At 39.4% G+C, this 24,814-nt stretch overlaps 2 protein-coding genes across 9 annotated transcripts; both read left to right on the forward strand.

Moving 5' to 3' along the window:
- The first annotated feature begins 5,085 nt into the window (after positions 1-5,085).
- Positions 5,086-11,397, forward strand: tp53inp2b (tumor protein p53 inducible nuclear protein 2b). Of its 5 annotated transcripts, XM_010793832.1 has the most exons (5): positions 5,086-5,373; positions 8,982-9,360; positions 10,091-10,408; positions 10,508-10,664; positions 10,772-11,397. In XM_010793832.1, exons 2-5 carry the CDS (start codon positions 9,237-9,239, stop codon positions 11,037-11,039), a joined length of 867 nt encoding a protein of 288 aa, XP_010792134.1. In that variant the 5' UTR covers positions 5,086-5,373; positions 8,982-9,236; the 3' UTR covers positions 11,040-11,397. The 5 variants fall into 5 exon arrangements, with proteins under 5 accessions (XP_010792134.1, XP_010792131.1, XP_010792133.1 ...); XM_010793829.1 differs by having other exon boundaries at positions 10,091-10,664; XM_010793831.1 differs by having other exon boundaries at positions 10,094-10,664.
- A 3,891-nt stretch (positions 11,398-15,288) lies between these two features.
- ggt7 (gamma-glutamyltransferase 7) lies at positions 15,289-24,692 on the forward strand. 4 transcript variants are annotated; one of them, XM_010793826.1, is made up of 17 exons: positions 15,289-15,634; positions 15,852-15,977; positions 16,329-16,920; positions 17,475-17,701; positions 17,912-18,063; positions 18,163-18,280; positions 18,806-18,873; positions 19,409-19,482; positions 19,640-19,833; positions 20,441-20,528; positions 20,958-21,085; positions 21,175-21,263; positions 21,358-21,510; positions 21,635-21,749; positions 21,860-21,997; positions 22,103-22,202; positions 22,962-24,692. In XM_010793826.1, exons 3-17 carry the CDS (start codon positions 16,701-16,703, stop codon positions 23,129-23,131), a joined length of 2,034 nt encoding a protein of 677 aa, XP_010792128.1. In that variant the 5' UTR covers positions 15,289-15,634; positions 15,852-15,977; positions 16,329-16,700; the 3' UTR covers positions 23,132-24,692. The 4 variants fall into 4 exon arrangements, with proteins under 4 accessions (XP_010792128.1, XP_010792129.1, XP_010792127.1 ...); XM_010793827.1 differs by lacking the exon at positions 15,852-15,977; XM_010793825.1 differs by lacking the exon at positions 15,289-15,634 and having other exon boundaries at positions 15,682-15,977.
- Positions 24,693-24,814: the final 122 nt, after the last annotated feature.

Below are 24,814 nucleotides of genomic sequence, written 5' to 3' on the forward strand. Positions count from 1 at the left end.
GTTGTGGTTTCAGTTAGGGGACACAGCTGAGGAAGGGGCTCCTCTCCTTCCCACTTAACTTGGAGGGAGAGGAAACTTTTTACTGGGGATGTGGACCACCAAGGTCATAAAACAATGAGAGAATATACATGAGCACAATATTTCAGACGGACAAAAGAGGCCCAAACTTCCTCTTCAGCCAATATACCTTAATCCTTTTCAGAATTTAAAATAACCTCCCTCGTTCAGTTTTATAATATCCTCCAGGGCAGCCTGAATTAGGGTCTGTCGTCCCCCTCTGGAGAGCACGGCATGTCCTCTCTCATGCCGTGTTTATCAGCACACTCTTGCCAAGGACACCACTTTCAGCCCCTGTTTGCTTAAGCCTTCTAGGGACAGACCCATGGGATGCGCGCATGGCATGAAGTCTTTAATAGGGATGATGAAAGGAACAAGAAAGAAGGAAGTAGAGAACACCTTCTCAGCGTCTGCTCTGCCTCTGTCTGCAGGAAATGCACCAGCCTGCAGAGGGGTCCCCCAGGCAGAGGGAGGTACGCTGGTTTCTATCTGTGCTGTTATTGTTGTGTGGATTTGGATTGGTGACAGGAACCCACATGTTGAGTCTGTGCTGAGTAAGGAAGAGTTGACAAGTATGTGGAGGGGGGTTACTTAGGGGCTGTAGACTACTGGAGGGGAAGGATGTACAGACAGGCTGCAATATGAGATGCAGGAAGAAATTCCTTATCTGAGGCCACAGACGTTTCAGTGGACAGTGCCAAATGGGAGTGACAAGGGTAGAAATAAGTAAATATACCAAAGCTAATGACAGTTTAACACTGTCTATATGAGTATGAACTGCAAAATATACAGAGTATAAATATGAAATTACTTGTTGAAATGTCCACTTGGAGAGATAATTATTTATTGCATTATTAAATCAATAATACTGATGCATTTCTATGGTTGAGCTATAGCTTTTACAACTTCATATACCATGCCTTTCGGAATTTGTATTTGAAGATTATGTTCTCAACTCATGTTCATCAATTGGTTTAGAAAATGTCTACAAAAATGACCAAGAACCATTTTGCAATTTCCCTAAAAAACAAGTTGACACATCGAAAATGTTTGATATGTCCAACCAACAGTCCAAAGTCCCAACAATATTGAATTTTCCCATCAAAGAACCAAGCAAAGCAGACAATCGTCAAAATTGAGAGGCTGAAACCAGTTTCTGTTTTTTTCTTAAAATGCGTCTTAAAGTGGTTAATCGATTATGGAAATAGTAACCTATACATTTTATGTCAATTAACTCATTGATAAACTACCAATCTTTTTGGCTCGAATTATCAGCATATGATTGATGATCTTAGTTTTTAGTTTTTTTCTATACTCCTCCATGAGATCTCTAAATCTGGATATTTTCTATGGAACAGGTTTTTCAGTGTTTGGTGCATGATGCCTATCAAAGTGTGGATTTTGGAGATGTAATGGTATGACATTCGGAGAAATTATCTTATTCGCTTCATGCTTAGACTTAGACAAGCATATAGATTTTCTTGTTGTGCATCATTACATTACATTACATTGCATTTAGCTGACGCTTTTATCCAAAGCGACTTACAATAAGTGCGTTCGACCAACAAAATACAAACTTGAAGAAAACAGAATCATATACAGTAAGTACATCAGGTTTCATAGAGCTAAAACATTTCAAGTGCTACGCTTTAGATAAGCCAGTCCTTTATTAGTATATAAGTGCTTTGTTAATAATTCTATCGCTCGAAGTGGAGTCGAAAGAGATGAGTTTTTAGTCTGCGCCGGAAGATGTGCAAGCTTTCTGCTGTCCTGATTTCAATGGGGAGCTCATTCCACCATTTTGGAGCCAGGATAGAAAACCCACGTGTTTTTGCTGATGGGAACTTGGGTCCCCCTCGCAGTGCGGGTGCAGCGAGCTGTTTGGCTGATGAAGCACGGAGTGCACGTGCTAGGTGTGTGGTTTAACCATGTCCTGGATGTAGGAAGGGCCTGATCCATTCGCAGCATGGTACGCTAGTACCAGTGTCTTGAAGTGGATTCTAGCAGTTACTGGAAGCCAGTGAAGGGAGCGGAGGAGCGGCGTGGTGTGGGAGAATTTAGGAAGGTTGAAGACCAGACGAGCCGCTGCATTCTGGATGAGCTGCAGAGGTCGGGTGGCACATGCAGGCAGACCAGCCAGGAGGGAGTTGCAAATAGTCAAGGCGTGAGATGACAAAAGCCTGGACCAGAACCTGAGTCGCTTTCTGGGTCAGCTGGGGACGTATCCTCCTGATGTTGTAAAGAGTGTATCTACAGAAGCAGGCTTAAGCAAACAGGGTATAAAGACTGGAAATAGGAAGAAGGCCTTAACTTCTAACATTTATAAATTGGGTTATACGGGGAGTTAAATGGTAACTATTTTTTGGCAGGTCTGAACTAGTATCTTCTGGGGCTGCTGTCTTATCATCTACCAGCAGCAAGCAAAGCAGAGGCTAAGAGAGGCCTGAGAGAAGAGAGAGAGGCCCCAAAATGTAAAGAAAAGGTCAATAAGGTCATATAGGATGAGTATCTTTACTATCCTTCCGATAGTTAAGCTATATATCTAATGTCAGTTTTAAGCCGGAGCGCACATGCAACAAGCTGGACTTCTGATTCAACTTGTTCATCGCCACAGCTCAGTTTTTTAACCTCAGACAAAATAGCAGTGTTTACAACTCAAGGTTTGAGTTATTCAAAGCACTCTACATTTACTCACATGCCTCAGTCAGCTGTTTGAGTTGGGGCAAGGACAGGCATGCTGTCAAACAAGAGCCGCACGTCACATTCATAAATATGAACATACACAGTAGAGAGAAGGGGGAGCAAGAGAGGGAAAGAGAGAGAGGGGGAGAGATTGTTGTGACCTTTCACCTATTTCTCCATGCAGCTGTGGGAAGTCTGTGAAGCAGGCAAATTCAGTGAAAGCTCTGGGATGGATTTAAAGAAAGAAAAGGAAGTTACACAATGGAAAACCACAACCTCTTCAGCTTTTATTCGTGAATGCAAGGTTGTGATCCCATCCATTAGGGAAATTAAGGATAAAGACTACACACATTTTGGATTGTATGCATTGTGCATCACAACCTGACATGAAGACAAGAACATGACATAACAAGTTCCACCAGGCCTGCGACTTCTTCTGACTCGTTTGAGAACACAAACTTTAACACAAGCAGAGATGCACCAACTGTTCTTGTTAAATGTTTGTGTTCACTATGATACTGGGGTTTACATATCATCATCGCTGCAGGGTGATTGTGTGTGCTTGTGTCTACATGTGTTTGTGTGTGTATGAGTTGCCTAGCACCTGGTAACTGAATAGCCGAAACCTTATCGTCTTGCCTTTAGAGAGTTCGTGCTGTGCCGGACTTTTGCTATCGTCACTCACCACTGAGGTAATATGATGGCAAAGTGTATGGCAGAAAAAGTAGCTTAGAGAAGCACGAGACACATCTGGAGATAGATCTCTGTTAGTTGGAATATATTTGTGTGCAAATCGTGCTCAAAACAGTCAAAGAGGCCAGACCACTCCCGAGTTCATTTGCATTTCCATTATGACATAACACTCTGTAAACCAAGTTCAATGCATGGTCCTGAAACCATTTTTGGTACACAACCTTATTTGAGGTTAATGTACAGTAGGTTTTACTTACATTTGGTATACTACAATATGCATGCAGTTGTATAAAATGGATATTGTCAATAGTTTCAGAATAACCCCTATTGGGCAGAGTTCCAGTTGTCATGGGGGATATCCAAAACCTCTGTACAGTGAAGAGTTATGTTTGTGTAAAACCTGAGTGACTCATTAAGCTTAAGCTATAAATTGTGTCGATTGCTCCAAGTTTTACTTAAAGAATTCCATCTTCCACAATAACCACTGTCAGCATGTTACAACCATATATAAACTTGTACATAGCCATACAAACAAACTCATGCATGTGTGTTCATAAACCCATCCAAACTGTGAGTATTGGCCCAGAACCCTCATAAAGCACACTTCCCACACAAATACACAATTATGTTCACAGTCATTATTTAACACAATTTATGTGCTGTCCACTGCCTTTTATTGTCTGCAATAATAAAAGGCAGTGGGTATTCTCAAAGCTGACTGCAGATTATGAAAGTGACCACCAGGGGGTTTCAAAGCATCTCTGCATCCTATTGGTTACTCAAATGCTGCATTCAGAAAAACACGTCTTATTGGCTGACAAGATTGACTGGCACATCGAGGTCCCACCCACAGGGTGAGTGAAAAAAATTATGTGGAGGGGGAGGGGAAAGAGCTCTGTTTACAAACGAAAAGTGTTAGTAACATCTCCAGGATCACTGGTCATCAAAACTGATATGGTGTGTGTAGTCCACCTATTTAATTTTAAATATCAATACAGGATTTCATGGTTGACAGGATTTGTTTTCTAACTCTGCCACAAGAGGACACAATTAGATGATGAGGTTACCCTGTCTTTTTCATTTTTACCATGTTTAAAAAAAACTGAAATTAAAAGATGAAAAAAAAACATCCATGAGGTAACATGTACGTCACAAAGATACATTTATCCAGTTTGCAGTCCAATGTCTATTCAGGAGGTGATATAACAGGTTGGTTGCAACTTGTTTGTTTTTTTACAGTCAGATCAACAGCAACAGATCAGCTCTGTGCTCTCTTTTTCTCTAGCTGAACTCAGCACCAATTTGAAAATGTAACCACTTTTCTATCAACAGATCTTCATAATTCCCTGTTACAGATGGCTTGTATTAGCAGCTATGTGAGCACAGACTCAGGATCAGTTTACCATCCCCCAGCCGGGATTCCAAACAGCAGGGATGGTGAAAGCAGAAGCTGATCATGGATCAGTCTCTGTGAAAAGTCACCCTTTCCATCTGGGTGCAGGTTGACAGCTCTTTTGCCCAGCCCCCACCCTGTTACCTAGAGAGGACCGGCTTGTGGCTTGTGTAATATTCTGATTGGCTGTTTTTCTTGAGGTGGGCGGAGAAAGGGGCGTGGCCAACGTATTGTGATCTCACAATCAGCTGTTTTGTACGTTTTACATTCTGATCCGAGGATCAGCTGGAGGCAGCAATAAACAGAAGGAAATTCTGCAGCGGAAAAAAACTGAGGAGGAGGAAAAAGCTGCAGATGTTATAATCCGAAAACATCAGTGTAACATTTTTACACGAAGCCCTTCTTCTAAGAAGAAAGCCTTTTATTTTTGTATAATAGTGTTTTAACTACCTCACTTAAAGACGATCTTAAGCTGTGCTTTAAGAATTGTTATCGTTTCTACTGTGTTCGAGATCTCGTTTACAACTTGAATAATATTGCAAAGGCAGGTAAGCTTGTCTTTTCTTCCTTAATTGTTGTTTGATGTTGGTTTTAGGCTATGTGTGATCTTAAGAGGTATCAAGCTACATTTGTCTCTGCCAGTGAAGTGGCTGCATTCCGCATATATGTTAATCTGAAGATCCCCAGAAATCATGAAATCATAAAACAGGTAGACTAACATTGTCTGACACTCACTCGTTAAGATGCTATCTTTGACTGTTGTGATATAATAGGGAATGACCTATTATTAGGTCACGAATACATTAAAGGAAGCAGCAGCCCAGAAAAAAACAAGCTAAATTAGGTCGATTCGACATTTTATGACCCCAAAAATACATCAACCTGCATACGTGAGCCATAAGCCTTATTACAGGATCACAGCGACCGTTTTTTTTCCTTGGAAAATGCACCAAATGCTGATGTGGAATCAAATTCGATGGCGGATGTTGATGTTTTTCTGGGAGGCGGACCTTGTAGGCTCAGGTTTTCTCTGTAAATTATAGTCACTCATTTTATATTTTGTAAAAAATACCCTGTTTCGTGGTATTGTGAGAAGCCAATGCAGTTGATGTATTTCGTGCACTGTCGCTGAGCCACAACTGTCATTGCTTTGACCCTTTAGCTGTACAGCTTATACGGATAATTCATGTTTAACCTGGATACTCTAAAGAAGTCCTGTCTCCTCTCGGCTGATCAGCTGTCGAAAATCTTAGGCCGAAGATTATGTTTTATCGTGTAACATCAATGTTAAGGTATTTTTGTGTGTTTCAAATGTAAACATTGTTGCTGTGGACAGCGTTTTTTTTTTTTTAATAACGTCAATGGGTTTCAACTACAGACGATGACCGTCGATAAAAGCAGATTTTCACATATTGATCGTTTTCAGCAAAGTGATGCAAAATGCAGATGACACACAACAACATATTTAGGTCAAATAAAAACAGCCATTATATAATCTATTCTCGCTATGTTTGCTATTCAGATGTCTTCTTGTCTCCGGTTGCTGAAAAAGCCTCTGTTGGCTTCAGTGACGTGTGCATTACGTCACAGGCGTCTTGTTTTTATTTCTTGAATCTCCTCCCACCCTGCTCCGCTCCTCCTGCCTTTTTTTAAAAGGCCAATGTCAAAAGAAAGATCCATGTTTCAAGGTCCTTTTTTGTATAATAGATGTCCTGCTTGTAAAATAATATTTATTGTGTGAAATTTGATTCACAACACAAAACATGACCTGTCATTGTTCCTGATGACCATGTAGGCAACATCTCTCTGCTGTAGTGTGTGTGCCAAATATTAAAAATACATCCTAATATTAGAATAAAATCGTCTCATGAATAACAACAGCATAGTTCATATGCACAGGATACTCATGTAGACATCCACAATGTATTATTTCCACAGTGTCCTTACTATACTGTAGTTGCACTACTAAGGACAATTAAGGGAAAACAGGGAGTGTTTTCCAGACAGAAAAGACAAGGCAATATATCCAGACTTGCATATTATCATGCTAACATTGTCATGACTATAATTCAAATTTTTAAAAAAATTCACATTTATTCTTCTGCTTTTTTACATGTGATAGATTTGACTTCAAAGGACATTTATCAGTGTTAACTTGTGGAAGTTGTTAGATAATGCTTTTTCGCAACCTATGCCATATATTCAGGAACTGCCTCCTCTAGGATATAATCCATATCAGTGGTGCTTATTGTACTCTAATGGCAGTATGAAGGCTATATTTACACTTGTCAGATAGCCCTTGTGTGTGTGTGTGTGTGTGTGTGTGTGTGTGTGTGTGTGTGTGTGTGTGTGTGTGTGTGTGTGTGTGTGTGTGTGTGTGTGTGTGTGTGTGTGCTGCACCTTATGCAAAGCAGTCTTCAGGTTTTTTTACCAACATTTTGTGTATCTGGATTTGATGTAGTCCGATGCCTTTGGTTTCTTTAGTTCTTATTTTCAGACACAGTTTTTGTATCTTTTGGTTTACCCTTGCAATATTCCCCAAATTGAGAACAACCATGGGCCTTTTCATTTAATTTACTGGATAGTATCTTTATACAGCTGAGATGTTTTTTATCCAGAAGGCTCGTAATGATTTATTCTGGAAATAGGCTACATCTGCAGCTTTTCGCGTCAAAGTTAATTTGATTCTCATTTTCTCTTGTTATATCAAGCATACACCCATGCAAACTGTCTCCTTGAAACTGATTGTTGAAAATATTCCTATTCCATCTGACATAAGAAATCTCAGGAGGATGTCATGTATGCTTGCAATTATGTCTCTTCCCTTTTATATGTGTGGTGTCCATGTTGATTCTCCAAATAAGGAAAAAAAAAGTGTCTGCTTTGCAACAGCCACTCATGCATAACTCCCTATAAGAATCTCATGCTCTTAGTTTCACCTTTTTAATCTGAGCTCATTCATTAATACCAACCTCTGTCATGCCTCGTGTTGTTGGTGACATAGTTAAATGTTTGCAGAACATATCGGATTTCCTTGAGAAATTAAAGGAAGATCAAACCATAGGTCAGAGATCATGGATTGAAATTGGTTATGATCTATTTAAACCACCATTGAAACTAGTATACAAATGTATTATTCATATGTATATATAAAATATAAGCTTATCAAAAAGAAACAGAAGAGAGCAAAGATATATCTAGTGTGTCAACAATTATTAGCAGAGGATTGCTCTCTGCGGTCTCTTCAGTCATTACTTCTGCACTCACATAGTTTAAGTAAATACAACTCAAACTTTCTACATGTTTATTTTTTAGGCTATGTTTGTTAAACATCTGTTCAATATGTCCTCATTTTCACATTTAGGTCAGGCACCTGTCCTTTGCCTCAGTACCTTTTGTCTTGGTGTATCTTTGCATTTTCACATTGTGCACACTCACTTTGTTTGACTTTTTGAGAACCAGGGTCTTTGTGTCACATAATTTCCCCTCCTCCTCCTCCTCTTCTTCTCTGGCCTGTCCATCTGTCCTGAGACTTTGCTGATTGGTTATGTAAACTAAAACTACTATCGGGGGAGGGGAGTGCAGTGCAGCCATTGTCCACCAGCCTTTTGCATTCGGATTTAATTTAGTTCATTATAGAACACATTCTTCTACCTAGTTCTTCTGCAATTCAAAGCTAAAGACAAACTTGTGTGTGTTTCACTTTTTTTCCCTCTACTATAATAAATATTCTTTTATATGGGCAATGTGTCAAATGACTATGTGAAACAGTGCACTCATACTGATAAAACCAACCTATATTTTATATCCAGACCAGACTCCTCGCAGCTCTACAGAGTATCTTTTAGGTCATTGTTTTGTTATTTTAATCACCCAAAACTTCTGTTTTGGTTCACTGCTCTGATCAGCATTTTGAAATAGTTACTTACCACAAGCATTGCTCATTGTACTTATCTAATCTGCCCTGACATAGTGGCAGGAAATTAACCCAATAGTGGACTTCTCTTTTTTTAGATGTCTTTTTATAGAAAATGTGTTGACAGTAAATTACATTATGTATCTTCTGATTACCACTAACCACCCTCTCTCTCTCTCTCTCTCTCTCTCTCTCTCTCTCTCTCTCTCTCTCTCTCTCTCTCTCGTTTTCTCTCTCTAGGCCTTCGCTCCAAACCAAGTCAACCTTACATTTGCACTAGAGAAGCCTGTTCAAACCTGCTTGTCAAAATCGAGATCCAGTAAGGGCTTTAGGTGGAAAATAAAAGAGACTCAAAATATCTAACAAAGTATTGCTTAGAACAGCAACAAGTGATACTTAAACACAAATAAGAAATTCAATAAGGCAGCTATAGCTTTTTCTTTATTGACAAACAAGAAGTACCTGAGTCATCACCACTTGACGAAACAAGCAGTCATGTTCCAGCGTTTGAGCAGCCTGTTGTTTGGGGAGGTAGAAGAAGTGGCGGCTGAGCTGAAGGGACCCAACCCCTGTGTGACAGAGGCCGACGAGGAGGGATGGATGCTCGTCAACCTGCCTGGTGAGTATCAGCACAGGGAGTGGAGTGTCCGGATTGTAAAGCCTTACCAAACTGGGAAACAGACAAATTGTGTTTTATGAGTTAGCAGCAAAATATATATGTTCCCTCTTGCATGTCAATAATACGGACTAATGTTTAAAGTGTAGGATTATTGATGGGGATGATGGGGTGAGGTGAAGAATCAGTAGGGGCGCGACGCAAATACACCGGTGCTTACCCATATGGCTGCCATACCAAAAGAGTTGTCTGTCAGTGGAAGGAAACACATAATTCTCTGTGAACATGCATCTCCTTCTTCTTTGTTTATGATCTCAATCATGACAAAGACAATTAATTATTGAGAATGAAAATTTGCTTTGGGGCCTTTCCAGAAGCCACTCAAACATTAAAAGCAACATAAAAGTAGCTCTCAGGAAATTCAAGACAAACATTATGTCACTGACATAATCACAACCTTAGAGGGTCAACACAACTAATGATGTGACTCTTTTATGTTTTGTGTTTCCTTACCCCCTCTTCTTCCCCACCTCCAATTCTTTTTTAAACACCCCTACATTCCCCACACTGGTATGTGTGTGCGTGCGTATGTGATCCTTTAAAAATGTCCCCTTTCAACCCGCATGGCTTTTTGAAAATCTACCATATTTGCATCATTTGTGCAACATCCCCTTCCCACCTCAAACATCTGTCTTTATTGGCCATCTCATCCCCGATCTCATCGCTGCCTCAGAAGAATCTGACTGCATGATTCAGGCAGACGATGAGACGGGAGAACCATCAATTGCACAATCATTCCCAGATAGTAACAAATCAAATCAAAAAGTCATAAATTCAAGGACTGAAAGCCTGGCCCCCATTTCCCACCCGTCTATCAAGCGACGTAGAACACATAAAGCTCGGTCACGAGGTGCAGTAGCACCATCAGACCCACGGTCTTGTCCAAGCGCTAGCCCTTCAGACTTGGGTGCCACTACACCTGTGACCCTGCCGAGACGGGCCAGGCTGTCCACACCCTCCTCAACCCCGTCAATGTCCCCTGGCTCTGGAAGTGAGTGTGGGCGCAGTGGGGGTAGCAGTAGGTCAGGCCAAGAGAGAGGCTGCATGGATGAGAGCTGGTTTGTCACCCCTCCCCCCTGTTTCACTGCAGAGGGAGCCACAGCGGAGGCCAGCCCGATGGAGGACCTGCTCATCGAGCACCCCAGCATGTCTGTGTACGTCTCTCCGAGCAACTTCTCCATGGTCTCCAACAGCAACCTGTCCATGTTGGGAGAGGAAAGCATTGTCAGCCTGGCGAGCAGCGTGAGGTGAGAAATAGCACTCTTTATGCTGGCTACACTTGACCTTTACCTGCTTTTTCAGCATCAGCACAACTATCACTATCACACCTTCATGTTTTTCTCTCTCCTTGCAGCAGAGTGGCAGAACCAGCTACTGCCCCGGCTACCCGCAGCACTATGCCTACCAGGGTGAGCCGTGGAGCCGCTGCCCAGGCTGGAGCTCTGGCCAAGGTCACCCAAGTGGCCAGGGTCCAGCGTAGCAAAGCCCGCATCGAGCGACGCCACCTGGGCCGCAACCGCATCCAACGCCAAAACCGCACCCGGGAGCAGGTCCCTCGCCATGCAGGCCACGCCAGAAACACCTTCCTTCAGCAGCCCACCAAGCGTAACATCTGCCACTAAACTCCACTACACCAGGGGGCAGCGCTTAGTCTGAGGGCATTAGTAGTGCATAGTCAACTCCAAGACACACAGGATTAAATGTCTTCACGCAACACATATTTGCTTTCTTTTCTGCACATTATATCATAATTAGATGCCAGTAGACCAGTAGCTTTTTTGTTTTGGTCAAGTCACAAACTGGCTCCACCTGGTAGTTTAATGCCCCTTTAAGATGTCAAGCCCTCTGAGAAGATCTGTGTAGACGTTTAAAACAGTTGTTATCCATTGCAGTATCCAAACAACAACAAAAAAAGCATAAAAATTATGTATACAGGTTATACTTGGTAACAATAATTACTAATAAAAACAAAAAAATATATAGCTCTTTTAATTTTTTTTTTCTCTTATCTAAGTAAACTATTATTTTTTCTTTCACTTGTCCTCAAGGCATGTTATTTTTAATTCAATCATTAAATCCCTTAAATTGTTTATATATTTAGAGAGATTTTTAAATTGTAATTACCAAGTGTACTTTAAGACATTTCTGGTAGAAACCATGCAAGAAAGAGACTTTCTTGTTTCAGAGAAAACAACTCATCATGTCTTCGAAGCTTTACATTATGGTGACTATATTTTCAGATAGATAGAAGGTTATACCGTGAGACGAGTGAGAGAGGAAAATCACTTGACATTTGTTCCTCTTCAGTTTGGTCTGGCAAAAGACAAAGGCATTCAGACATGAGGCAACCTGTTTCATCACAGGAAACACATATTGTGATATTTCTCTTTTCTCTCTGTGAAGGTTAAGAGCAAGTAGAAGATGGTGAGAGTATGAGCAAAACAGATTAAAGAGTACAAATAATGTCTTGACGTAGAACTTGACATTATTAAAAGGATTATTGAAATCAAACAGTTAAAGAAAAGTGTTATGTAACCCTCTGAGCATCCCATCAGTATCCAGAAAATGGCTTTTGTTTTGAATATTTCATCGGTGTAACTCTGGAAAATGAAAAAGGCACTTTCTTTCTATGAAATGAAAGATTGGCTTTATGGGCTGAGACATATTGATAAAGAGTATAAATGGATGTGAGATGAGAGGATACACGGCTTGCCTTTGGGTTACAGGGTATGGCAAGTTATAGTAAGTGCAGAGCGGTATTGATGGCAACTCTTTATTTTGTTTTGTGATATTGTTTTCTGCCATTATTTCCTTTTAATTGTAATATTATTTAACAGTCTCTCTCTTAGCATGGTTTCACCAAATAAAGAAATAAGGCCTGGTTCTGTCAGACTAAGTACACTTGTAGCTTTTAAAGTAAACACATAAGAGAATCTCTCTGTTGATCATACGACAGCATGATTATCATTAAATGTGTGGTCTGAAAACTAAAGTGATGTGCCCGGCACACATCAGACATTTTCATCCTCAACGTGTGCTGTGATCTTATGTTATCCATGTGAACACCAAAAAGATAGTACGACCTATTCACACGTCAGTCCCTTTCATATAAAGGTTGCTGGGGAAAAACATCTCTCAGCTGAACAAAACCCATCGTCCCTCTTCAACACATCCAGAACCTTCATCTTGAATCTGGTCGTGCAACCCATTGCTCCCTAACATCGTCTGTCCATTTCTACCCGTCCCTTTCTCATTAGCACATCCAGCTCTAATAGTTTCCACTTAACGATCTAGCTTACTGATATGTATTCAACAACAATAGTAAACAATGGTGCTGAAGTGTATACTAATGTTTGTAAATTATTTGAGACATGGATGTAAGTTTGCACTGTCATACATTTTGTGAGTCAAAGTTTTAGCAGTGTGCTGTGTGCTTGTTTTTGTGGTATATATTTTCTTTTTCTTTTGATTTAAATTGTGTGTGAGAAGGTGTACTGACACGTTAAATGCTAGAAACTCTTTAAAAACACATGATTAGTCGTCATTTATTTTTTATTGTAAATATTACAAAACAATTTATAACGCACTATTAGATGTCAGAGCCTTTCAAGACTTGAGTCCACAAAGTTGTGTCTAATGAGACTAATGACAAATCCCCTCTCTGCCTCACCTCTGTGCTCAATATCAAATCAAGAGGGCATTTCAGTGGCCAAAAGTGTGATGTCTTTGCTTCAACTTCAGTCTCATCCCTTTGAAGTGCACCATAAAAACAGCACTAGACTCAGGGTTGATGTGTCATAGGCAAACACTGCCCTCCAGAGGGTCCACTTAGCACAGCTCCAGCTGTATGGAAGCTGGTGAGGATAATGACCTGGTTTTAATATAATCTGTACCAGTGTGCGAAGGAAAGATTGTCTGGGTATTCCTGTCATATTGTTTGGAAATTGAAATGTCCTGACCCATCTTAAAATACATGTTTCCATCTCAAATAACCTATCACAAATTAATTTCTGCCAATATAAGTCTGTTTTATTAAAAGTATGTTAATATTTGTTAATTTATGATATAATTATGAATTGTATCTTTTATTGTGTTTAAAGATTTTCTATCATGTTGATCAACGCTGAATGGTGCAGTAGATGGATCTGAGGTGATGAGTCCAACATGCTCAGAGACATAAAGAAACACAAAGAGATCTTTGTTGAATTAATTATGTCTGCCCCTGTAATAAAGTACATACAGAGTAAAAAACTGGTAATATGAGAGATCACAGATGAATGTGTGGGCGTGAATACAAAATGTAATGACCATCACAGCCTTTTCCGCTATATACGTTTTTGCCATCATTTTATTTCTTCCTTTCTCTCCCTTATTATGTAAACAGGAAATGTGTTTTCAGTAGGTTGTGTGTGATTATTGAAAGGCAGAGTTTAAGGAGCGACAGTCAACAATGGGGAGCGAGACTGGTCATATGATGTGGACAGGGAAAGAATGAGGCAGGAGATTTATATATTTAACAAAAATATGAAATGTTCCCTCAAAAATACAATAGAATATGCTTGTATTTTACCATATTATCATAACAGTTGTTCACCAATAGGATGTTTTAAATAAGAGGCGTTGAATGTCTGGGGAGTTTCATATGTTTTATGTTATGCCCTGAAATGGCAGCTTAAAAACCCTTGGGGTTTTTGCCCATGTTACATCTTAATTAGTACACCTATCCCCTCGTAAAAAAGAAATATAAAGACATAAAATGTGGTGTATCTGATATCTACAGTATGGTGATTGTGCCTTTCACTATTTCTGCATGGTTTTTGTGATGTACTGATTTTTCCATCCCCAAAGTGGACGTATGTCCACTGACAGGCAAGACCTATATGCAAAAATTAATGGATGGGTTTCCAGCATCCATTTAGAAAAACACAGGTACCCGCCAAAAAAAACTTAAAAAACCATCAACAATAAATACTCAGGTTAACACCTGAATCTTGTGTCATTATTTTCCACTGTGAGGGCATAAGGGGATTGGAATAAAGCATATGGAGGCTATGGAATAGAGCAGTGAGTGTGTTATCATCAGTGGGGGAATGTAAACACTTGACACCTTCAAAAGGGCCCTCAAGTCCCATCTGTCTGCCAAGGACTTTGGCCCCGAATCTATTTGTTGTTTTGTCTGTCTAAACTGTTCGTCTGACTGCCTTTTGTTTTGTTATGTTTGTTTATACTCCTGTTCTTCCTTGTAAAGCGACCTTGGGTATCATGAAAGGCGCTATAGAAATCCAAGTTATTATTATTATTATTATTTAAAATAGAAATGCCACAATGTTAAAACAAACAATTATGCTTCCAAGTTTTTCAAAGTAAGTATTAACGGGGAAAGATGATGAAAGTTTCAAAACAAAAGTACCATGTAAATAGAATATTTACATTAATTATAATATTTGCCTCAAAAATACCGGAAATGTGTTGAGTAAATGTACTTTGTTACATTCTACCACCTTTCACCTTGCAGGTGACGCTTTAAAAGTAGGCGGAAGTTATGGCATGCCAAAAAAAAGGGAAGCATTAGACAGACGGGTGTGGTAATGGAGTGTAAATAGGCTACATTATGTGTATTTAATATGGGCGGGGTGTTATATTGCAAAACATAGACCTACAGTGGCTTGAAAAAGGGAGAACATAAAATGAAGGCAAATAAAGATGCTGTAAAAGTATAAAGCAAAAATAAGAATGACATCTATTTTTGCAGCAGAGTGGTCCAACTTGTGTGGTGTGAGGCTGACAGACGCTGAGTTCCCCTGTAGTGTAGATCTCTGACCTTTCTTTCAATTGCAGCAAGAACAACATCTACTTAAAGTATTGTAGTAATATTGTGTAGTGGCGTATTGCATAGTATTGAGTATTTGTTCACTGTCTATTAGGACTGTTAGTGATGTTCTGCCACTTAAAAAAGAGAAACATTAAAGAAATGATTTATGGGAGGGACAGAGGTTTGTAATTGGAGCAGGTATTCTGCATACCTGCTTGGCCACGTCTAACGTCTTAACAAGTAATACAATACACACTCAGCATAGAAACTCAGGTTGTTGGGGTAGTTTTCTTATTAGTATCTGTCATAATACTGTGTGGGAAAAGGCTTGAAGAACCGGTGCTGGGGAGAGGATTTGGTCATCAACTGGATTAGATTTATGGACCTATCGCCATCTACTGTGAAGTAAGTCTGATATTGGTACAACACGGCCATCAGCCTTATTTCTCTATTTCAACGTGTAATTCATACATATTTCCATGTAAGTCATTTTGTATAGGTTTATTTTGGTATTAAGTGACAGATAAAATATGTGCACATTTTTACCAGCTATTTGCCTGAGTGACAAGTCTTACCGGTTTCTCTAGCTGTAACACGAAGCCGACTTCCCTGCCGTTTGCAGGTGTCGTGATTCAGAAGCTCTGTGACGGCAAAGCTACACTCACCCCACCTCACCCGGCAAAACACCTAAGATAATAACACTGTCAGGATTGTTTTTTTATTTGACTGCGAGTATTTTACGACAACGGTAAGTCCCATTAACGTCGCTTTGATCCGCTTTTAGCCGCAAGATTTTACGCATTAGCCGAAAAAAGCATGAACATGAAGTGTACGTAGGATAACATGGGCCCTACTGCTGGCTCTGTGCTTGTTTTTAACACTGGTAATGACATTTTTTTATATAATACTATAATTAACTGTTTATCTGCGCCATAGACAGTCCATGGCAGACGTATTGTCGTATGTCAATATTTGCGGTAGGTTATGTTTACCTAGTGACCAGGCTGGTTAGAATTAAATCCGATCATTACCGCAAACAAACCTTTCTCTAAGGAAAGCCCATGTAGTTGACCCACAGGTTTTTTTATATCTGTTGCAGGTGGCATCTTACATGACTGGAAAATGCATCATCATCGGAGCAACACACCCTTGTCTTGGCCTATCCAAAATATGTCACAAGAAGAAGGAATCGCACTGTAAGGGCGCTTATGCCATACAAGAAACCTACAAATTCCTGTCCGGGAACTTTGGACATACTGGGACATTAAAGATCCCATCCATTAGATTTACTTAATTCTTCAGCAGCACAGTGCACACAACCTTGAATCTGAAATTGGATGACAGTAGCAGGGTGTTTGACTGATCATGCAGGAATAAAAACAGATGTGAATGGAAACATGGATATCCTGCTCTAACTCTCTTCATCACACCCTTAAAATAAAGATAGATTAATTGCGGATCAACAGTAGTCATGCACAGTCCAGCTCCTGACATTGTGGCTGGGTACAACAGTGGGTGTGTGGCGGATAAAGATGCCAATCCAGAGACGACTCTGGGCAGTGCCTACTCTCCTGTGGACTACATGAGCATCACCAGCTTCCCCAGGCTGCCTGAGGACGACGCGCAGTCTGGGGAAAACACTTTAAAATCTCGAAAAGATGATGACAACGTCCTCAGTGAGCAAGATACAGGTGAGTAAGTCAGGTCATAAACTCAATTACTAGAAAAAACACAGCCCAAAGACAATATTGTCACGGGTGTTTACGTTTCTGGATGTGGAGTTATTATCCATGAATTCATTTTTCATTGAAAGCTCAAGGAGTTGTTTAAATATTAAAAGTCACAAATCAATGTGTGAACTAGGACTGCAACAATTACTTATTTTTCTTATATTGGACTGCCTTTTTTTCTCAAGTAATAGGTTATACTCTATTTAATTCAAGAAAGATGATTCTGCCAGAGCCCAAGCCGATCTCCTCAAATTTTCTAGTTTGGTGGGACCAACAGTACAAAATCCAAACATTTAATTTCATAAAGAAAAGTAGCAAATCCTTGCATTTTGGTTGCTGGAACTATCAATGCTGTTAAAATATAAAATGAAAATGTAATTATCCAGACTTCTTATCTTTGTATTAGAAAGTAACATTGAACTGACACTTTTTTTAATGGAGTTATGGTTTTAATAAACAGCACATATTACTCTGTACTGTTTAATAAGCCTTGTGGTTTGTGTTGAATGTCCCAGACCCGGATCTGTTTCTGAAATCGGCTCGTCTGCAACGTCTCCCCTCCTCAGCTTCTGACCTGGCTAGCCATGATATTGCATCCCTGCGGGAGACCAATAAAGACCCTTTTACAGAAGACTGTGCCTGTCAGCGAGATGGACTCACGGTCATCATCACAGCCTGCCTCACTTTTGCCACAGGAGTCACTGTAGCTCTTATCATGCAGATCTACTTCGGAGACCCACAGGTATTGGTGCATGTTTGCCTGCAGTCGTACCTTTGTAACAATGTTGACTTAGGGTTGCTTTTCTCAAACAATTTAGTGATTATTGGATTATGAGTAATTCTACATGCTCCTCCCTGTTTCCTCCCACACAAGCCAAAAGTCAAATTAAAGGCATATAGACAGTCTCAGGCATATAGACAGTTTATGCTTTGTTCTCCTTTCTCTTGCAAGATCTATAACCAAGGCGCAGTGGTGACGGATGTGGCCCAGTGTACATCTCTTGGCTTTGAAGTTCTGGGGAAACAGGGGTCCAGTGTTGACGCAGCCATCACCGCTGCCCTCTGTTTGGGAATTGTCCACCCTCACACTTCTGGTATTGGAGGGTGAGTCATTGAAACATATGTATCTGTTATGAACAGAAAGGTATAGATTTAGTTGATGATACAAGGCCTTTAAACACTTTTTCTTCTGTTGATGTTTAGTGGTGGAGTTATGTTGGTTCATGACATCCGAAAGAACGAGACAAGGATAATCGACTTTAGAGAGACGGCACCATCTGCCATTCAGGAGCAGATGCTGCATATGGACCTTGATCAAAATGTAAGGGATTTATTTTCTGTGCATACTTTTTCTAACAGTGAAATGTAAAGTATGAAAACAGAAGACAGGCTACTATCATTTATGTGAATAAGCCCCCTAAACATAGTTTAAAGACTATTTATAACATTCAACAGCTTAATAGTTACATTTCAATAATTGACTTGTTTGAATTTGTTTGATGTTGTTTGTTAGATGTCTAACAGAGTATAGATTGACCATAAACATAATATACTCACTCAAACTGTGCTATACACGTTATCAAAGGTTGTGTGAGTAATTCAAGTGAAATATTCTGAGAATATGTAGGTATGAATTAATTCACAAATTGTCACATGAACTCATACTATATAGATAATCTGTTAAACATCTACAGACAAAGGAAACTGTTGATTTATCAATCTCAACTAATAAAATATGTTACATGTACTCAATAGACAATTTCGGACTATCCAATTAGAGTGTTACGGAAAGTCTCATTGTTATTGTTCAGTACTGAAGTTAATGTGTGCTCCCTGTGCATTTCAGCCGGGCCTCTTGGTGGGAGTACCAGGCATGCTCAGCGGGATGCATCAAGCACACCAGCTCTATGGCAGGTACGGATACTGCTGTGTAATCCATTGTTTTAATTGTTCAATCTCTTCCCATGCCATGCTATATAATTAGAGTCCTCATGCTGCTTTCTGTTTTTTCTACATTCCTTACTTCTTTGATATTGTTTTTTTCACATGTGGGCACTCGTGTGTTTCATGATACATCTATAAATAGAACCTTATTTATTATATTCCTAAATTGTTCTCCTCATTTAATAAACTCAAGCATTTTTAAATCTTTGATAACATCAGCTCTGAAAGCTAAAGGAGTGAGATCTCAATAGTCCCAAGCTGTGTTAAAAATACATTGTTTTGTTTTTTTAACACGGGTCATGGGCAGCAATTACTCTGATCCTCTATAATTATCATGATCCTGATGCTTCAGCTGGTAAGAGGCTGATGTTACACTAGCTTTACCAAGTTTTAAAGTATTGTGAATGGTTATTTTTAGCCCAAAGATCTCTTTAAAAAATAAAAATGTTTAGAGTCTATATGATTTTTAAACATTCTCAGCAATCTTTCTGTACTTTTTACCCAGAATGCCATGGAAGGATGTAGTTACCATGGCAGCAGATGTGGCCAGAAATGGATTTAATGTAACTCACGACCTAGGTAGGTATAATGTAATGTTGAAACAATCCCTAGCGTGAAGTCCCTTCAACTTGTGACACTGTGATTAAAAGTAATCAGCATTATAGCCTAGCCTTAGTGTGAATAATACAAAAAAAGATTTGCCGTGATCTCATCTGCCTTTCCTCTCTCTCCCTAGCTGAAGCACTGGCAAACGTTAAGGACCAAAACATTTCGGACCTATTTCGGGAATTGTTCCTTCCAAATAGCCAGGCTCCGCTCTCTGGGCTGTTCACCACACGTCTTGATTTAGCAGCCATCTTGGATGCAGTTGCAGCTAACGGGATGTCGGAGTTCTACAGTGGCAACCTGACGCAGGAGATGGCAGCAGCAGTAAGGAAGAATGTTTTTCCCCCTGTCTCCATCTTTGATGATATAAGTGGTCATGAATTCTTCATGGATCCAAGGGATTTTACTTTTAGTTCCTGATGTACCATGGCTTGACTGGGGTGAGGTAATAACTTTGAACTGTCATAATGTGAGAAAAATAATGATGTTAGGTAACTATGACTTCTATTTTTAAAGACAATATTCCTTAGTTAAACAAAATAATCTTACAATGTGTTTTGAAGATAAGTTAAAAAGATGTTGAACACCAGTGCCATTTATTTAATCATTAATGAACAGATATTGTCTTATTAAAATATTAATATGTTCTTATTCATTTATTCATTGTATATATATTTCCAAATACAAATCTCACTCATTACAGTTAGTGGTGGTATTACTTTGAACTGGATTATATTGAGAAGTGTTTGTAATACTCTGACCCCTTCATGTAAGTAAATATTTAAATATAAAGGACGAAAAATTTGAAAACCTTTCAATATAAAATATTCCCATACAAAACCACCTTTAACCCTCATCAGACCTGCTGGATCGTAGCAGACCCGGCCGACTCTACTGTTTGTCCTAGAACTAACATGTGCATTTTTAATAGGTGCAAGCAAGAGGTGGGGTGCTCACTGAGGATGACTTTGGAAATTACAGCACAGTCTTAGAGCAGCCAGCAGAGGTCATCTATCAAGGTAAATATTTGTTGTACTACACCAAACATTTTAAGATATGAGCCTCAAAGTTACAGTACAGCAAGCCAACTGCCTTATTAACATTACAATATTACTGAGACCAGAATTTCAAGGTGGATGCAAAACAAAACTGGGCCACTTGGTTGAATTTAACTTGTCATTAATTACATTTAGGAATTTACTAACATATACTTGTCTTTAGAGTGTTTTAATTGGGGCATAAGCAACGGTTGAACCTGGAATGCAAATATGACAGACATGACACAGATCCTGTATAGGCTTTATCATTATCTTTCCTTATTCTTCACACCTTTTCCCCCCCCATTTGCTAGCAATTATCACATATATTGAATATACTGTCAGTTTCCTTTTAAAATGAAAAATGTCTGTTAGTGTTTTCAATGTAATGCTTTGTTGGTGTTTCTACAGGACACCATGTGATGGTGGCCCCGGCCCCACATGCAGGTGTTGCCCTGATTACTGCTCTAAACATCCTGGAAGGCTACAACATTACCAGCCAGGTGCCCAGGAACAACACCTACCATTGGATTGCAGAGGTAATAAACTTCACCATTGTCAGCATTAACAGTTTGAAAAGTACAGTATGTCGTTTTACTTAAGTATTAACAATGCATTACTCTCCCAGGCTGTAAAGATAGCTCTTGCCCTGGCTAGTGGGCTGGGAGACCCCATGTATGACACTTCTGTCTCAGAGATTGTCACCAAGATGCTGAGGTAGAGATCCCTATACCATCTTTAAACATATAATGTATACAATTCAACAAGGCATGTTCATGTAACCCTACCATTTGTTGTTCCCATCTCAAAGTAAATCACAGGCCTCCATACTCCGCCAGATGATCAACGACTCTCAGGCCTTCCCTGTCGGCCATTACACTCCATCATTTACCATGGAGAACAGTGCAGCAGCTGCCCAGGTCATGGTCATGGGCCCAGACGACCACATTGTGTCAGTCATGAGGTACATCATGCTAGAACTGAACTGATATTGCACATTGGTAAAGTAAATTGCAGTGACCGTTAGGAGTGGATTGATTTCACTCAAAATATTAAACTAAGACCACTTTTTTGTGTGACTGTTTTAGCTCTCTAAACAAACCATTTGGCAGCGGGATAGTGACTCCTTCAGGAATCCTCCTAAATAGCCAGATACTGGACTTCTCCTGGCCTAATAAAACACAGGGCTCATCACTTAACCCGGTAATTGTGCATTCTCTTTTCTTACATTGATTGAAGTATTGATACATTTCTTATTGAACGTTTTCTTGTAGCTGCTCTAAGTCCTCATGATTTGTGTTCCTTTGCTGTAGCATAACATCCTCCAGCCTGGAAAGAGGCCCATGTCTTTCCTGATGCCCACAGCAGTTAGGCCTGCCGTGGGGTTATGTGGCACATATGTAGCCGTTGGATCTTCCAATGGGGAGAAAGCTCTCAGTGGCATCACACAGGTTGTTACATTACTGGAAAGATTAATTAATTTTCTTTCATTAATATTACATATAGATTTCCATTTAACTCATTTGTATCTTAATCTCTTTAATGATCTTTCACAGGTGCTGATGAATGTGCTGTCCTCCCGTAAAAATATGAGTGACAGCTTAGCATATGGAAGGCTCCACCCACATCTGCAGCCCAACACCCTGCTGGTAGACTGTGAGTTAATCCTTCTTATCCATCTATACAATCCAAACATAACTGAATCTCTTCAAACACTATGATTGCAGCGTTACTGCTAGCTTTTTGGCCCATTTCTTTTTTTATGACAGCAGTAATTTCCTGCTATAACATGCAATATGCTCTCCAGATAAAAAACAATCCAATAGTGCCCTTGCACCAGTATTTACATTGCACTTAGGTCACCTGTATGTGTACACTATGCAAAGAGGCAAGTAGCTGGGAAGGAAGCAAGTACCTTTATTGTTGTCATAAACAAAGGTGGCAGGTGCAGGGTTTCCATGACACATAAAACGCCTGCTTGAGTTTCTGTGCTGTGGAAAGAATAATCTTATTGTTGATTTTAGAAAACATCATGGTAATGTGTTATCAAATACTGTGAACCTCATACTGCAAACATCACATTTCTGGTTCCAATAATGACATGAAATGTCTGTTTCATTATCAAGAGTGCAGAAAATACTGTTTTGGCTGAGATCTAAATATAATCTAAGGATTTTACTTGGTCTGCCCGCTACAAACTGTTTGTGTGTGCTTTTAAACATGATATCTTATGACCTACATGGCTGAAGATCACGGGAAAAATGTGCTGTGTTAACTCACTCCGAGTGTTATTCTCCTCTATCAGAGGAAATTACATTTAAGTACCAGGTGTAAATAAGAGATAATTCAGTTTGTTATATAATTATTTGGCTAACTGACTGACCTCAGATCATCCTCTCCCTTTGTCTCCTACAGCTGAGTTTCTAGACGAAGACGTGGAGCTGCTGCAAGCCAAAGGTCACAAGGTGGAGAGGAGAGATGTTCTCTCACTGGTTGAGGGAACCCGGAGAACCAATGACCTCATCATAGGGGTGAAAGACCCACGTAGTGCTGATGCCTCTGCCCTCACTATGTCCGTGCCCTAGTCCACCCCCTTTCCCAATACTCACACATAATTAAGAAAGGGTAGAGTAACACTGTATGATCGTTAGTGAGGGAGTAAGGAAGCTGCTCATCACTTAAAACACTAAATGTAGGTTAATGTTGAAGAAAGGTTGTTTGACAGAAAGAAACTGTGACAAGATTATATGGAGCCTAGTGTTTTGATCAGCTTACACACAGAAAACTACAGAGGATCAACATCTCTCATGCTGGTGTCTGTATTACTTCCTTGACAGCCTATAGTTACGTTCAGTTGCAGTGTAGATAGTGTTCAAAATGTATGTAAGACATCACTTAATGGCATTAGTCAAGTCTGCAGCATGTATTGTGCAGAGCAGGGTGTGTCCAAAAATGTAAATTTGATGCACTCAAGGTCCACTTGAAGAAAGCAATACACTCAATAGGTTTAGAGTGGATTTACTTAGTGGGCATGAGAAAAAACTAAATGGAAGTTTATCACACTGAATATCGCCTCAGGAATTGTAAGGGAAATTAATAATGAACAAATTGATTATTATCAAATACAGGATGAATGAATCTAATGATGCTGCATCATTAAGCCACTAATTGTATTATGTGCATGGCCCTATATCTTTCTGCTTTTCGATTATTCTACATTTCACCATAGTTTGAAAGAACACATAGGTTCACATGGAATGTTAAAGGTTATAATATGTAAACCACTAATTAAGCCTTGTATTGTCACACCTAAAAATATACTATCTTAAATCAAACAAAGAGGCTAAACCATTCACTATCATTTTCTTTAAATGGTGTTTAACTGTGATTAGATGTTGTTTGGTATAGCTGCTGGAGTTTTAACCGTTGCAAACAATCAATGGCTTCTTGGGACTGTGTACAAACTAACAAATGATTAACAAATTATACGGCATTCAAAATGATCCATTAATTTCCTCTTCAGTTTTGCAGGTGTAAAGTATTACTTATGATAGAGCAAGTGTATTTCAATATATTATTTAAGATATTTTAGTTGTGGCATGATTTTGCTCTCTTTTAAGCTTGTTGTTTACATTTTTCATTTTAAATTTAGACCAGGGATACTTGTTTTTAGAATAAGAATAATCTGATTCTTTACAAAAGGATGAATGTAAACTGTCTATTTTTATATGAACATCTTTTGGGCTGTAAACATTATTTCTACTGTTGTAACGCAATTTGCATTACTTCAGCTCATTTTAGAAAAGGCTGTAAAGTTTATCTTTTGTGTACTTGTGTAATTATTTTTGGTAGAATATTTAAGGAAGAACCCACAGCTTTTGTAAAGCATTGCATTCTAAAAGTGGTTCAATTTAATTTAATTCCAGGATGGCAAATGCTGACTGATCAAATGAGCCCTTAACCTTTCTGTCTGTTGTTTGGAACTACTGCAATATGACTGTTGATGCTTTCCCCCCTGTACTGTAGAGTACCATGCCTCAAGGCACGCATTTGCACAACACCTGATGTTTAATTCCATATGCATTTTTATCTGATTTTAATAAAAATCAGCACTGTCAACCCAAAAAATAAAATGTTTGCACACTTCTTAATGTGGATGAATAGTTTCCCTTTTTGCCTCATACATGTATATATGTGTATATTTTGATCATCTAACCTACTGTAGAGTATGTGAGCTTGCTCTTTAAATACACTATTCTTTTTTAAAG

Source organism: Notothenia coriiceps, unplaced genomic scaffold, assembly GCF_000735185.1.
Source record: "Notothenia coriiceps isolate Sejong01 unplaced genomic scaffold, NC01 NC01_scaffold00037244, whole genome shotgun sequence".
NCBI lineage: Eukaryota > Metazoa > Chordata > Actinopteri > Perciformes > Nototheniidae > Notothenia > Notothenia coriiceps.